A 16,491-nucleotide genomic window follows, 5' to 3' on the forward strand; every position below is an offset into this window, starting at 1 on the left:
AGGCATGTAAATTCACATGCATAGGATCCCATGAAGCCTACAGCCTGTTATCTCATATCTACTTAACCGTTGACACTAATCTTGAACTATTAAGTACGATCTCATATTGCAGGACAATTAGGTTTTTTTTAGTATATACTTAACTAAAATAACAAGCTTTTAAATCATGTGACAACCTAGGCTTCCCAGTTTTTAATTGTTATCCTAATGTACAAAGTGCAAGGGCCATCAAAGATAAGGTGGCTGGAAACTAGAGAGAGACATTTTCTGTTGCGGCTCCTGTTTACATAAATCCTTTCCCAGAGACGTTTGCCTAGTACCTAATCCATTACCCTTTAGGGGGCAGCCAAAACACCTTTCTATTTTAGTCCTCATTCTGCCTTTTAAAATTTTTTATATTGTTTTATTGTTGTTTTTTCTATTTATTGTAAAAAAGAGATTTCAAACAGCAAAATAAAATAAAAATAAGCTGGACATTTTCAAAGTTGTAATTTCCTCTAAAATCGATAAGTTCAATTTCTTCCAGCCTGCTGGCAGGATCCAATTCCTCACCCCAAGTAAGGCATGAAGAAACCTAATTACAACAGGACATGAGGTATGTTGTGCTACACATTGTTGTGCAGGGGAAAACGTGACACATGTCTGCCACATTTGGTGAAAATCATGGTATCAGTACATTTATAGTGTGGGAAAAGGTATTGACATAGTTGAAATGAGTGGTCCTTCTCTATCATACTGTTTATGATTGAAGGGCATGAGACTGATTGTCCCTGTGATATTTGTGGCTAGCAGTTCTGTAACAGTGAAATTTTAGATGCATAAAGTCATTTCATATTCCATGAATCTTTTCATATTTCATTTTTATTCATTAATTATTACTATTAATATGCAAAACAAAATATCACACATACACACTATAAAGAATCACAGAACAGTAAGAACATGTCAATCCATCTTATTAAATGATTACAAAGCAGTACTAGATTTTATACTAGATTTTCTCATTTTTGACAATTATTGACATATATACAAAATAACAGTCTAACCTACAATCTTCCCAATATATTATACCATTAAGGTAAATGCTCATTACTCCATATTATATTTTGCTGATAAGGGTAATGTGCCTTAGAACATCAAGGGATCTGGATTTTTGCCATGAAATTCAGTATTTCAGAAATGTTTGTTTTAAAGCTGTGCTTTTGAGGTTGTGGGATGTTCTGCATATTTTGCCCAAAAATGTTGCATACCTTTTCAGACTCATTAGTGACTTGTGGAGTGTCATGTTCTCTGTGAAAATCAGTATATAAAAACAAAGCAATCCCAAATGCCTCTTCTTCAAGACCACCTTCTGCAGCTGAAATTGCATCCAATTTGCCTCATGGCTTTCTACTCTTAGAGTGTTTGTCTTCTTCTGCCTCACATCTTGTAACCCCCACAATAATTTTTGTCCATCTGATTTCTGTGTCCAGGATATCTGTCTCATCATCAATCACTTTAGGTTTGTTCAGTAATGCAGTCATCACCTGAAGAAAGCAGCCTCAGCTCTTGACTTGTACCACAGATGGAACACTTCACCTCCCTCTAAAGGTTATGCTCTCAGTGGAAGCTTCTAATTCAACTGTGAGTCATTTTAAGTGTAAAGAAAGAAATCAAGGGAGGTTTTTGCTTGTGTAACCAGCTCATATACAACGCTCAGTGACATGGTAGAAAGGCAGCGAAGTGTTTTCTTTCACAGGGATATTAAGCACGGAGGGATGCGTATTGGGCGGACTCCCAAGAAACTGTCATCATTCCCAGGATTGAAGAATGGATACATTTTCTCAAAGAATTTGGCAGGGATTGATTGAATAGGGCACATCAGATGAACATTATAAAATGATAGCACTTCCTCATCCATGTCTAGAAAAACACCTACTACTTCACATTTTTCATTCTGACCATTAATTACACTATTTCCTCCAGCACAGTGATATTGCCTCCCAAACCAACGTATACTCACATATCCTTCCTCCAGTGGATTTTCCAGCTTCTCCTCTTCCAGTCTTTTTCTTGCTGTCTCAGTAAGTACTCCCAGCTCCCAGTCAAGTTTGTCTTTCACCTCCACCTCCCAGTACATTTTCCCAGAAGAGTATCCCTCATTTGCCACTGCAATTAGAGCTCCTGTCAGACCTTTCTGTCCTAACCCCAAATAATTGACTTTATTTTTCTCTTTGATGTTGAGCTTGGGATGTGTGCATTTAGAATCCAGAGTGACATCAACTAGAGAGCAGAAAGAAACAATGTCACTGGCAGAAGAAAAAATATTACTATCCATACTAAACATGGGCATTGTTCTTTACGCCATTGATAAATTAATTTATGGCCATGTTTAGCAGTGGGGTGAAAACGCTCTGAACCACCTAATGAACCACTACACATTTACATCCCATAATATGGTTAATGGCCACCATATGGAGCCTAATTTAAAACAGTCTCCATTTGAACTAAGATTGTGAGGAGACATGTGTTTAAAGTCAAAAACACTCACTTTGAACTCCTTTACACTGATTTTTTCTCATTCATCTCACTTGGCAGAGAAACACATTATTATTATTATTATTATTATTATTATTATTATTATTATTAATTGCATTTATCAGTCACTTTGTAGAATTAAACATCTCAAAGTGACTTGACCAGGTAAAATGCAACACAAAAAGCATGTTAAAAACTGGAGAATTTTAAAACAATGATAAAATGCATTAAAAGTTCATCCAGCAAAATATTAACGAGGCTGTAGACACAATAGCTGCTTTAAAAGCAACCAGACTGTTTTCTCTGGCTTCAGTTTAAAGCACATTTAAAACATCTTTGCTGATGGCTGGACACAGTTCTCTTCCTCACTGCTGATCTCAGACCTTTTCGGACTGGCCACAGCAAAGTGCTGGGCCAATCACTGTCTGTGCTCTGCCTACAGCAAAGCATTTTCACTGGAAACACCATGGCGTGGCAACGCTGATCTACCAAACAGTTTAGATTTCAGCATCAATGTGATTTCATGGAAAAATGAATTGGAGCTGCATTTCCCCAGGTTTTGGAGTAAAAAGGGATGACGTTTGACTAGCATCATGTATTTACGGCTTCAGAAAACAGAAGTGGAGAAGCACTGAAGCCAGCACAAACGCATGTGTGTCTCTATCCTAAGTCTGACCCATCCCACTAAAAATGAGCACCATCATAGGAGGAAGCATCAATTAACCAAAGACCTGGGTCTTAGACTGGTGCCTAAAGGATAAAGCTGACAGTGATAGTGCCAGGCACTAAAAAGAACATTCCACAGATGGGGAGCCACCACTGAAAAGGTCCGTTCTCATGTGGTCACCCTCCACACCTCCCTCAGGTAGGACATGCAGAGAAGGGCCTCTGATGAAGACTGCAGGGTCCGGGTTGGTTCATATGGGGAGAGGTGGTTCTCAACATAATTGCAGTCCTGAGCCATGTAAAGCTTTAAAAGTCAAAACCAGAACTTTGAATTGAGCCTAGGAACGAATGTAAGCCAGTGCAGTTGGACCAGAATCGGGGTAATATGTTCAGACCTTCTGGTCCCAGTCAATAATCTGGCCCCTGCATTCTGCACTAGCTGTAGTTTCCAAACTGACTCCAAAGGCAGCCCCACATATAACTCACTGCAGTAATCTAACCTAGAGGTTACCAGAGCATAGACAACTGAAGCTAGGTTATCCCTGTCCAGATAGGATAGCACCTGGGCCACCAGCTGATGAAAAGCACTCAGTGCCACTGAGACCACATGCCTCCAGTGACAGAAGTTGATCCAGAAGTACCCCTGAGCTGTGCATCTGCTCCTTTAGGGGGAGTGCAACCCCTTCCCAAACAGATTGAATCCCTCCCATCCAGTCTCAGAGACCAGCCACTAACAGAGCCTGAGTCTTATCTGGATTGTGTTCCAGTTTATCTGCTCTCATTAAGTCAATACCAAAGCCAGCCACTGATCTTGAACCCCCTCAATTCAAGTAAACAGAGCTCTCATGGGGCTCTGAATTGGAGTGGGGATCAAACTGGATACAGCATGAAGTGTGTCTTTGCATTTAACATGCACATTTTTGAAAACACAAATTGCAATTGCTTTGGGACGTAGATAATTATGAAGATTACAGAAGGTGTTGGGGGGATTAGCCTTTTTCTCTGCTGTGGTCCTGATATAAATTGCTCCTCCAATGCTGCTATTTGCATGGGACAGAAGACTTGCATTGGCACCATCCTTCCTAGGAACAAAGAAGGCAAATAGCCCCTTTGAAGGTGTTATTTTTGTCAGGAATGCAGCAGGGGAGGAATGGGTTAAACTTGTCCCTTCTCAAATACTGATTATGATCAGCTTGCTGGGATCCCGATAATTATCACTTCCAACCAGCAGGTGCTATTTTTTATTTTTCAAAATGTGATGGTTAAATGCAAGAATACCTTTAGCATCACGACTCATTTGGCCCTGATAAATTAAACTCTAGAATGTCACCTACTAAAACTGTTATATATTCATAGGTTACCATACCTGCATAGGACAATGCCCTCCTGAACTCTGCAATGTAAAACAACCAGTAATAATGAGATTTGCAATGGTGCAACAGTTTATATTTGAAGAATGCAGGCAGTTCGAATCAAAGTAGAGGCTCCATAACTCACCCAGTTCAGCCATGGTTTTTGCTGAAAATGAAGATATTGTTCAATCAGCAATGACTTCACGAATGTCTTCTGACAAAACAGTGGTAATGTGGCAACCAATCATATATAAAGGGTTTTAAATTAAATATGGACAAAGGAAAACTGGAAGCACCTTGGACAGCACCATGGAAGTTTGGACTACAACCCAGAGTGGATTCACTGTCCCCTGACATCGGAGCCACCAGCCACCATTGAGGCTGTGGGCATCAGTCACAAACACCCCTCTTTATGCAAATACCTGTGCCCTCATTTGCTAGGTGTTGCCAATCACAAGGAAACTGCCAATCACAAGGGGAAAATGTTATATGGGGTATCTTGTCAAGTTCCCAGAAGGTTATTTTTCCAATGGCAATTGCTTGATTTTCTTTTTCCTTTTCAGCAGAGCTACAGAATGGGGCTAGGTCACAATGTTGCTGGCTCCAAGCAAAAATAATTTTAAAAAGATAGTGATTGATTATAGTCTGAAACAGAGAGCAAGTGCAAGAGTGGGCTCAGGATCTGGGCTAGGGGGACTCTGAGGTGTGTGGGCTCTGGAATGCCAGACATGGTAGGGCACCACCCTTTTTGCCCTTATGTTAAGACTTTTGATAGTCCAGACCATCACATTATGATACACTGCAGTTATATAACAATGGAACACCAGAGGGGCAAGGAGGGGGAGCGCATGAGCCTGAGGTTTAGCATTACTTCTGATTCTGACGGCAGTCTACACTGCACTCTCTAACAGCAAAGAAGGATTGTGACCTGGAAGTGAAGCAGCAAGCTACATTCCTCCAGGATAGATCCACTGGAGAAACGGAATAATGTTTCTTCCAGTGTCTGTCTAGACATCATTAGGAACAGTGCTGAGGGCAACAAATGCCTCATCAGTGAGGTACTTTTCTGGGAAAACAGAATTCTTGTCAGGGCCACTACTAGAATGAAACTTATGCTGCACTAGAGGTTCTGGGAGATATCCTTGGACATAGCATTGTGCCAAGGGGGTGGAGGGGAGACACAAAAATTATTTTCACACAGGACTCTTAAGAAATATATTTGAGCCTTTCTTCCACTTTGGTGTCAAATATGAAGACCATTAATGTAAGAACGAATCTGTAAGAGAAATCAGATGTATTCACAGCTAATGTTGGTTTCAAATTCACAGTAGGAACTGATAGAAAACAAAGCTAATTTAAACCTGTGAAAACATCCTCTGGATTAACCCAAAACATATTTGAGTGTTACACCATCCATCCATCCACTCACACCTGAATATTAGTGAATATCAACTCCTTACCAAACTCCTCTTGTGCTTTTCTTAATGCTGCAAATGAACAAAATGAGTGACTTAATAAAAGATCAAAGAAAAATATAAATATCTTATGAATAAAAGCAGTGTGGGGTTTTTACCCTTCTTTTGCAATTTGCACTTTGGAATGTTTGGGATATTTAGAATATTTAAGATTTGTTTAATTTAGTTTTATTTAGTATAGTTTTCATATACAGTACCCAGAAAAAATCTGGACAAATTGTATAATATAAAGTTTAAGGCTGGCAGCTTTATCTAATTAAATATACAGTTTTTAGATCAGATTTGAGTTGGGGATATCAAAACATTTTGCATTATATTCTAAGAACTGAGAGCAGGGGTTTGTAAAATATTAAGCAGTGTATAAAAAAAGGTAAAGGTGTCCCCACACTTATAGTGCGAGTCGTTTCCGACTCTTAGGGTGACGTCTTGCAACGTTTACTAGGCAGACCATATATATGGGGTGAGATTGCCAGTTCCTTCCCCGGCCTTTCTTTACCTCCCAGTATATGCTGGGTACTAATTTTGCTGACCACGGATGGATGGAAGGCTGAGTGGACCTCAACCCCTTTTATCGGAGATTCGACTTCATCCTTTTGTTGGAATCGAACTCCGGCTATGAGCAGAGCTTCGGCTGCGTTACCGCTGCTTCCCACTCTGCGCCACAGAGGATCAAAGCAGTGTATAGATGCTTTTACATAAACTGCTAAAGTAGTTGTGTCTTGGCTAGGAGTTGCAGCAAGGAATTTCCCCTTCCTGTTTAGTGTCTACTGAGCCATCAAACAGAGGTCAGTGGGCTACATCTATCTACCTGCTAAGGCACAAGTGCAGATTCCAACCACAACAGCTACAGCTGGAAAGAGAATCAGACTATAAAAGAAATTTGATTGCTCAACATCCCTATAAGGATGATGGAATTACCTTCTTCTACCTTACTTTTTTCTTCTTCTGAAAAAAGAAAACAGTGATAGAGTTAGTCACATGGTGAGCAAAGTATTAAATCGTTCAAAGAAATACCCAGTGATGTACAAATGTGACACTTTAAGCATTGTATCCACAGCTCCATAGGGAATGTGCAGATTTCAGTTCTAGCTCTGTTTCTAGGAACATAAACATTGGCATGCTGTTTGGTGTGAAATCCACAATGAATGATCCCAATGTAATGTGGCATTATAGCAGGCAGAAATAGAAAGAGACTCTTACCTAGTACCCTTTTAAGATGTGCTTTTTCTGCAAGAAATGAGATTATTGGTATTTGTGGGTTATCAGAGGGAACACACAAAGACACTGTGATTAGGAAGAGGCTGGATCATGCCATACAGATAAACTCCGTGGAGGGGGAAGGATGACAGACAGGGGATGGTGTAGGACAGCAGGACTGTAAAGTTGGCCTGCAGGGAGTGGAGGAATTAAAGTTCCAGCTCATGGACTGGATCCAGTTCCCCACTCCTGATATAAAACATCATGTGCCAGAACACCAACAACTGACACCAGATAGATTTCCAAGACATACACAGGAAGCGTACAGTATGTGCTTCATCATGAATGGGAAGAAAACATTTCTCTTCCAAATCACAGATATAAGTAGTACAGGCCAGTAGGCAATATTATTCCTGTACATAGATGCCAAAGTTCATCACTGGAAACAAGCCAAGAGGACAGTGCTGGCCCCATAGGGAAAGGGAAAGTCAAGTGGAGGGTATTGCCCCATCCCTTCACTCTTGGCCTTGCTGAGAAGAGACAAGCAAGCAGGCAGTAAGAAAAAGAAAGAGCAGCAGCAATGCCGGGGATTTCCAGCGCCAAAGGATGCCTGGCGATCCTTGCTCCTAATGCCAGTCATAGCAGCAAAGGTACTCAGGGTAATGTACAGTATATGTAATTTTGATACAAACAAGGAGGCAATCTATGCTTACCTTCCTCTAGTGCCAACAGATCATTTTCTGCACATGGAGAGGATTATGATTAGTATTATTAGTATTTGTTCAGTACTCTTTACAAAACATTTCAAAGTGACTTACAGAATATTAAAATACAGGTCAACTAATGAAACATTTAAAATCCATAACACAGAATATATAGTCAGCAATCAGATGATAATTATCAATTTTCTGCTATGTGATGCTTAAAGCTTTAAAAGCTTATAATCTTGCAACTCTGATGAGAAAACTCGTCCTAACTATGAGCGGTTTCAGTCTGCCCCACCCAGCAGACTTTGCCCAGGTGCCACTGCTTCTTATCCTCCGTGTTCATGTTATTCCATAAGTTGATACAATGACTGACCTGAAAGAGCAATCGTCCAACGATGTTCTGGAAAAAATAAAGACCATGATTTTATATACTTTCTATTTTCATATGTATGTTCTTTTTGTATGGAGGGGAACCATTCTAAGAGTTATGTGACAACATACGTTGGGTTTTGAGCAAGTGCATGCTTAATAGGTAGCCATAGATAACCCTGGTACTACGATTTGTTGATCTGTATAATGCATGTCACTCCTGAGGTTTTAGGTGTACTCTGAAAAAAAGAGACCCAGTATAACTTGTGGCTAGAGTGTCAGGTTAGGACCTCAGAGACCAGAGTTCAAATCCTAATTTAGCAGGTGACCTTGGGCCAGTCATTGTCTCTCAGTTTATCTCACAGGGTTGTTGTGAGAATAAAATGGAGAGGGGGGGGAGAACTACATATGCCAGTTTGAGCTCCTGGGAGGAAAGGTGGGATATAAATGTAATAATAATAAAATATAAAAATACTTAGTTGTGCATCTTGAATATGAACCAGGCCAGCCCTTATAAAAATATAGGAAATTGGACATAGACCTAGTTCTAACTTCATATTCTGAATGTTCTTGTTTTGTTGGTGATAATTTATATACCCGAGTGCAAGGGTTCCCAGGCTATGGTCTGTGGACCACCAGTAGTCTGCAAGCTTTGTTCAGGTGGTCTGCGATGTGCCTGGATTTGTGGCTGCAAAACGGAGGTGGTACATCCATAGCAATAAATAGTCATATTGATTTATAATTGTATTTTATTGCTCCTTTCAATTCTTATCTTGTATTTTATTGAATTGTATGCAACTCAACTTGTAAAAGAATAAAATGCAATATATAAGAAATAAAAGAAATAAGAATACTATTAAAAATCATATAGCATTTAGCACAGCACACTACAATTGCTACAACAGGCAAAAGAATCATTAAGCAGTCTGCCAAGACACTCAGCATTTTTCAAGTGGCCCATGGGAGGAAATGTTTGGGAACCACTGCCCTAATGCATATCCAATCCATATACAGTAGGGCCCCGCTTTACAGTGATTCGCTAATACAGCGGTCTCAACTAGATGCAATTAGACTAAATCCCCACTCATACGGCACTTGTTCCGCTTTTACGGCAGTTTTGGGGCATCGTACACCGTTCTATTTAATGGGTTCCGCTTTACAGCGGTTTTCGCTTTACAGCGGGGGTCCGGAACGTAACCCGCCGTATGAGTGGGGCCGGCCCCTACTATAGTCTTTTTAAAAAGGCAATTTGAAAATGAGAAGCATGATAACTAAAATATTCCAGCATCCATTTAATGTTTGTGTCTTTCTATGAGTGTTCATGTTCTGGAACAGTATTAACAATGGAAACACTTACGTTTTAGCATCAAAATGGTGACAATTATGAGAGCGATGATAAGTACTGCAATCACAAAAAAGCCAACCATGCAGAGGGAGGTGGAAGGGAAAAAGATATCTGTAAATAGAACAAAATCACCAATTATACTATCTTCTCTTTTTAATTAACTCATAGGAAAGAGCATAGACAGATTAAGCCAAGTTTCAAAATAATATAAATATAAATATGTAGATAGCAGAGCAGACATCTGGCAAATTCTGCATTCATTGACAGAATTCTTTAGTTCAGATTCTCAGAACATTATGGAACCATAACGTGACAACCCATGTGTCTTGTTACACTCAATAAAAGGCATCCAGTTTCTTCCAAATGTGTCATGTTGTTGTCTTTTAAATATACATTGTGTGTTAATCTCAACATTTTCTTTATGCATTCCTCATTAGATGGTATTATCAATGACCTCCATTTCCCTGCATTAATAATCTTTGTAGATGTAACCATTTAAGAAGCCAGTTTCTTATGGACCTGTTAGTATATTTCTCTATTTTTCCCCAATCTTGTAGTTTCACCATACCTGGAAAGAAATCCCCCCCTTTTTGCTTATATCTTTCCAAAATTTGGAAGGATATGTCTTATTTCATTTATTTATTACCAAATGTGTCATATACCACCTGGGCACTATTTTAAAACAGTTTCCCCTACTCTTAGTGACAGTGTGATAGATACTGGAAAAGAGATGGAGAGTGAGAACAGCTGGTAACAGGGGCAAGATCTGAGTTCAGGACTATGACAGGATGGGGAACCTGTGGCCCTCCAGGTACTGCTGAATTCCAGCTTCTTTCAGCTCCACCCAGGGATGATGGGAGTTGTAGTCCAGCAACATCCAGTAGGCCACATGTTCAGATCCTAGCAATAACACTGTCCAAGTGTCACATATTTCAAATCTTCATATGAATATTTTTCCTGGACCATACAGAAAAGAAATATTGAAGTATTAAAACCTACTCAGAAGATTGGATATACTGTTTTTTACTCATAATCCTCAATACACATATGCAAGATATTTCATGTAATACTGCTCCCAGAGGTATCCAGAGGTTTGTAAGATTGAACCTGCAATTCTACATGTTTGCCTTCAATTTCTATACAGTTGCATTTCTCATTCACCTGCAATGACAAGGGAAGTTGATCCTATTGATGTCTTTGAGGATTTATTGATGATTCTGCAGGAGACAGCATTCCCAGAGCTCCATTCAAGGAGAAAAGAACTTGCAATGCTGCTGTTGCTCAGCGTGGCTGGAGTAGCAGGAAGTTCCTGTCCTTTCCCATCTATCCATGATAGCTGCAGAAGCTCAGGAGACCTCACCTCCTCAGATTTGCAGATGAGTCTGATCCCACTGCCCTCATATTGGTCAAGCACAACCAAAGGGCTCCTAGTGTTACCTGAAGAAATAGGAAGCTGATTCAGTGTAAAGCATAAACACCAAGGAGAATTTGTGCTTCAGGGCAAACTTGCATAAATTGTATTGATTTGTGTCATTAGGGTTATATACAGCAAAGATCTTCAACGAGCGCATTAAGAGACTCATAGCCTGCTTACGAGCACAATCTTAGATGGACTGCATCACCATTTTTTTAACAGAAGAAGAGGGAAACATATCCTTAGGTTTGAAAAAGATTGAAGACTACTATTATCCACTTTCTCATCCACTTTCTGAGCTGCAGAACAGGAAAAAAATCAGGTTTTGGGACAATCCTTGTCAATATCAAAGCAACTCTTTTTCAAAGGATGAGACAAACGCTCTCTAGTCCTTTCCATTTCAAACAAGAATTATTCTAAGCATGATCTGAAATGATTGCCCTTTCTGGTAACTGCTGTTTTCGACATCCTTCAAATGGAGGCTTTACTCAGGAACCAAATTATAAGCCTCAATTGGATTTACAGTATGTTGCGAGAGGGGGGCAGTTACCAGAAAGGGCAATCACTTCTGAACATACTCAGGAACAGATGAATAAAACTGAGTACAAAACAGTAAAACCCGGAGTTATCAACCAATCAACAAATTCTTATTTGATTGATCATCTAAAATTTAATCAAGCAATTGACTATCTAGTGGACTAAATGTGTCACCAGAATTTCTAATTAGTAGCCTTTTTGAGAAATCCACGAAGCTGTGGATCATTTTCAGTTTCATGAAGGAAATCTAACACTCATTGGGAGGTGGCAGGGCCATCTTTAATATATTCGTTAACTACTCCAGAAAGACGCCAAAATCACCCTCAAAATATGATCTTAACTTGCATTCCTCACTAATAAAAATAGAATCCCTCCAATGAAATCTATAGTTGGTGCATCTGCCAATTAAATTGATTGAAGGTGACAGTTCTAATAAAAACATGTAACCACCCAGGACAATTACAGCAAACAGCAGAAGAACACTCACCTGCTGTTGAATAAGTCATCAGCAAGAATGACAGCAAGTGAATGGCCAAGGTCCAGGAGCAGGCAAAAACAGCTATACAAGCAAAGAAGCATTTAAACATCAGTGTGAGGAATTCAGAAATGTATAGGCATGATCCCCATGGAAAGTGCATGAGAGTAATTTTGATTTTGGCAGTTCCAAAGCCACAAAATTACTAAAGCTGCAATCCTATATATGCATACTCAGAAGTAAGACACACTGTGTTAAAGGGGACTTAATCCCAGATTAGTATGTTCAGTCTTAGTCTCCTTTTGGCTATATTTCTCCAATTTCCCTCAAGCCCTTACCCCTTTTGTTCTTTCCAATGATATTGAGAGTTTTCTCTTTGTATAAATATATAAAACCTTACCACATGAAGGCGGGAAAACACTCATGATCTGGCCTGCAGTGCACTGAAAGTGATATACTATCATTCTTGCTGTAGTTTTCTCTAGTTAAAGATTAACTATACACTGAAAGTGAAGCAGTGAAAGAGGAAGTGAATTGCATGAGATATGCATGCATTGATCTTTGCAAACAATTCCCTCATTCAGTATTCAGCAATGAGACCAAGAAGGTCAGACTGCTTTGAAATCCCCCTGGTGAGGCTACACAGTGCTATTGTGTCTCTGGATCCATTTGAAACAAGGGTAGGAAGGCTGTGGACCTTCAGATGTTGCTGACTACAATAGAAAACAGTCTTCCTGACCACCAGTCATGCCTGCAGGATGTGATGGGAGTTGGAAAATCATTTACTAAATCATTTATAAAAAAATTAAAAAGAAAGGGGGGCAGTGAGCAAAGCTTTTATAAGAGTTTGGTGATTCCAAATTGGTATAGTAAGGAAGTGCTGAAAAGGCAATAGGGGAAGCTCCACTGTGGTCAGACTGTGCTGTACCTTGGGGGAAGGGGCACATAAAGGGAATGTGTTCCATATCTTCCATGGGCTACATTTGATTAATGGCTCAAAGAAGGCACCAACTCATGTCGGGTCTGCTGCAAAAAAGGCTTTATGTCAGTTATGTTGTCTTCATATGGAGAAGAAATTAGATCATTTTCAATTAAAGCCGGACCTATCAAATTCACACTTTCCAAAACAATATAAGAACCGAAAGAAAGCCATTCGCACTTATCTGAGTTGTGTGATGTAGTTCTCTAACCATCCAAAATGTTTACAAAAATGCATATAATTGGGGAAAGTATGCATAAAGATGAATATAATACTGAAAATAACAGACAAAATGCATTATAAGAGAAATTGCTTGCACAAATGTGTGCTTTAGTCAAAACTGCACACAAAAATGTGTTTAGTAGGTGAAATTTGTACTAAAAGACAAGAATTTTCATGAGGATTTTTTTTGAAAAATGCAAATTCCATTAAGAGTGGAAAGGTCAGAAACTGAAAAGCTGACAGATTGTTCTGTCCGTAGCTCCTGCCCATGGCCCAGATTGCTTTCCCTGATCAGCAGCCTTTCAGCAGGCCTCCTCTCCTGATGTACTCCTTCAGCACAAATCCTTATCTGGAGCTTCTGGTTTTCCTTGTTGCTCTCTAGTCTTCTCAGGAGTAAATCACAAAACTAAGGGATATTTAGATCCTCCAAGAGTCACTGAGTGTTCTGGGAAAGGCTCTTAATAAAGAGTAGGGGTGTCTTCCCTCAATGCTGTTGGCCTAGGGAGGCTTAATTCCAGAACTCCTATGTCTCCCCACGTAGGAGAGGGAGTTGGTAAACCCAGAATGCTGGAATTCCCTCTCTGGCCCCACACAATGGGACTTAGGGAGATGGCCTCTGCCAGGGGAGTGAGGGCCTAGTCTCTGTGGAGGAGTCTTGCTTAGGGGCCTCACAAGTCTTGCCTGTTCCCTTCCTCTTCACTGGACTTCTTCCCTCTCTCTGAGGCTTTTTATATTTCTGTCTCCCCACCCTTCATTCCGCCTTTGGCACTGTAGATGGACTCCAAAATCTCCCACAGGTCAAGCCTCCAGGCAGTGTCCAAATCTGGTCTCCTCCGGAATCTTTGCCTGGTTAGTGCAAATTGGGGCCTAGTTAAAGGACCAGGTATTGACAAAGAACCATTAACTCCCAGTGACCCATCTCACAAACTAACATCTGATTAGTGCCACAGGAGGCCTTTTTATGTAGTCCACTTCTATATCATATCTGAAAGGCATCTTAAGAGTTGAGGAAATGATGTAGCTCCTTCCTATGCCGGTGCCTTTCTGGTTGTTAATTAATAGTTTTTATTAGGTAAATCAAGCACAACTACACACATGTTATCTATGTGAGAGCCAGTGTGATGTAGTGGTTGGACTATGACTAGCGTTCAAATCCCCACATAGCCATGATGCTGACTGGGTGACCTTGGGCCTGCCACCAACTCTCAACCTAATTTACCATAAGGTAAAGAATAATATGGAGAGGGAAAGAGCCATCTACACCACTGTTCTTCAACCTTGGATCCCCAGATGTTGTTGGATTACAACTCCAATCATCCCCAGACAGCATAGCCAATGGTCAGAGATGATGTGAATTGTAGTCCATCAACATCTGGGGACTCAAGGTTGAAGAACACTGATCTACACCACCATGAGCTCCTTGGAGGAAAGGTGGGAAATAAATATAATTAAAAAAATAAATATCACTAGTTTGAAGAAAGAACAAATGTTCCCATTTTGGTTTACTGTTGTCTTACAAATTGCACCCGGCAAATTCTCAAGTTATCATGCCTTTCTTCCTTTTCCTCCACCATTTCCCAGTGGATTCCAACAGCTTCTAATTTGAATCCTTTAGTTTAGCCTGGGAGAGAATATACACTCCTAAAAATATTACTGCAAAACTGGAAAGATCTCTAGTACACAGATTCCTTTTCCTGAGAGATAGCTTTCCATTAGGGCAATGGATGCAACCCAAGTGGGATGGTGAGATTGTGGCTTCAAGCCAACTTTGACTTCTGACAGCCACTGACTTTTTCCTACACTCAGTCCTTTTTAACAACAATGCTATGGTGACAGGTTCAATGTATTGTAAGTTGTGCCTGTGACCACCTGACTACACATAGAACTGAAGGGAGATTTGTTCAAAGCAGAGTTCTGTAAATGGAATAATCAATCAATATAAAATCTCATTTTTAGGATTCTGTCATACTCAAGTATCACAAGAAATGGATGGAGCTATGCACAGAAGTTGGAGCAGTGGCTCTCCTTGTGTTGGATCACAAGATATGCAAATGGCAGGAAATTCATGAAACAAAAGTTTTGCATTCCCCCCTCCCGTCTGCCTGCATCTTCTCAAAAAGCTCTCCAGAGGGTGGAGGAGGGTGGATGGGGACACATGGCAGATGCTGGGAAACTTGCTTCTGGGAAACTTTCTGTGAACTTCAAGAAAAACACAAATTTAGGCTGTAATCCTAACCATGCCTATTCAAAAGTAAGCGTTGAATTTAATGGGACTTTCTCCAAGGTAAGTGGGGTTAGGACTGCAGCCTTACAGGGTCTTGTTTTTTCATACTTTCTTGGCTATGGTAAACTCGGACCAAGTGGAATGGAACATATATAGAGCCGGTGGACAGTCAAGAAGTAATAACCAAAGTCTTTGTTTTAAGTCCTTTTCCTATATAGGTAATTGCAAGGCTACTCATACTTCTAAAAGCAGAAAAGACTTAATTGTGACAAATTTCCTTGAGAAATCCCACAGAAAATTCATAACTGCAATTCAGTGATTACTTCCCTTGCAATTATCAAAATTACTGTGATTTATTTTGTTGTCCATCAAAGTCTGTGTGGGGCTCCAGCAGTCGCTAGTACAACTAATAACTAAAGCTGTGGGGGGGGGATGCTATAAAGTAGTTTGATTCAGAGATCAGGCTAAGGACAGGCAGAATTCCACCAGTATGATCACTGTCATAGTTCATTTTATAATCTGGGACTGAAGGGGGAGCCATAATGTCTCTAATAATAATATGGAAACAAGAACATTTCAATGAAGGGGGCAGATTTGCCCTTAAGATGGTGATATTATTAGTGTTGGCCTTAGTGTTGTTTCCTCATGCAGTGAGCAAGACTCATACTGTTCAATGCACCATCAGTGAGACCATCCCTTGGCCTCTTCTTCATAGGTATTATCGGCCAGGTGACTTCTTCATTGGTGGCATTACTTCCCAGATCTTGATGTTTTCTGACAAGAGAACCTTCAGAAGTCATCCCATTCAGGCACTTATTGAAGAGTCCATGTAAGGAAGCTTGCTTGTTTATGAAGTATTTGCTTTTGCATAAGACATCCCTGGTCCTACCCTTGCAGAAAATCGGTGATAGGATGGCCATTACTAAAACTAAGATAAAACCTGGTGGCTTTGGCTATTTTAGACAGAAGATACAGGAATAAGCTATATTCTAAGGGTACCTATCCTTGAGGA

The 16,491-nt window shown here is 40.1% G+C and overlaps 1 protein-coding gene across 1 annotated transcript; it reads right to left on the minus strand.

Annotated features, from left to right (window-relative positions):
- Positions 1–913: 913 nt before the first annotated feature.
- Positions 914–12,524, minus strand: LOC133367156 (butyrophilin subfamily 2 member A2-like). Its single transcript, XM_061591017.1, has 12 exons — positions 12,455–12,524; positions 12,067–12,138; positions 10,790–11,065; positions 9,641–9,739; positions 8,288–8,314; positions 7,921–7,947; positions 7,211–7,237; positions 6,929–6,955; positions 5,996–6,022; positions 4,681–4,701; positions 4,550–4,576; positions 914–2,262 (listed from the first exon to the last, which is right to left on the minus strand). Exons 1-12 carry the CDS (start codon positions 12,516–12,518, stop codon positions 1,733–1,735), a joined length of 1,224 nt encoding a protein of 407 aa, XP_061447001.1. The 5' UTR covers positions 12,519–12,524; the 3' UTR covers positions 914–1,732.
- Positions 12,525–16,491: the final 3,967 nt, after the last annotated feature.

Source organism: Rhineura floridana, chromosome 11 (genome assembly GCF_030035675.1).
Source record: "Rhineura floridana isolate rRhiFlo1 chromosome 11, rRhiFlo1.hap2, whole genome shotgun sequence".
In the NCBI taxonomy this organism is placed as follows: Eukaryota; Metazoa; Chordata; class Lepidosauria; order Squamata; family Rhineuridae; genus Rhineura; species Rhineura floridana.

Bases quoted from the DNA above. Each gene is read 5' to 3' on its own strand.
- LOC133367156 (XM_061591017.1), bottom strand. From the start codon at position 12,518: ATGATAGTATATCACTTTCAGTGCACTGCAGGCCAGATCATGAGTGTT. The intron at 8,315-9,640 runs GTAAGTGTTTCC...TATTTTTTCCAG, and splicing joins CACCATTTTGATGCTAAAAC to AACATCGTTGGACGATTGCT. The intron at 6,956-7,210 runs GTAAGAGTCTCT...TTCTTTTTTCAG, and splicing joins ACATCTTAAAAGGGTACTAG to AAGAAGAAAAAAGTAAGGTA.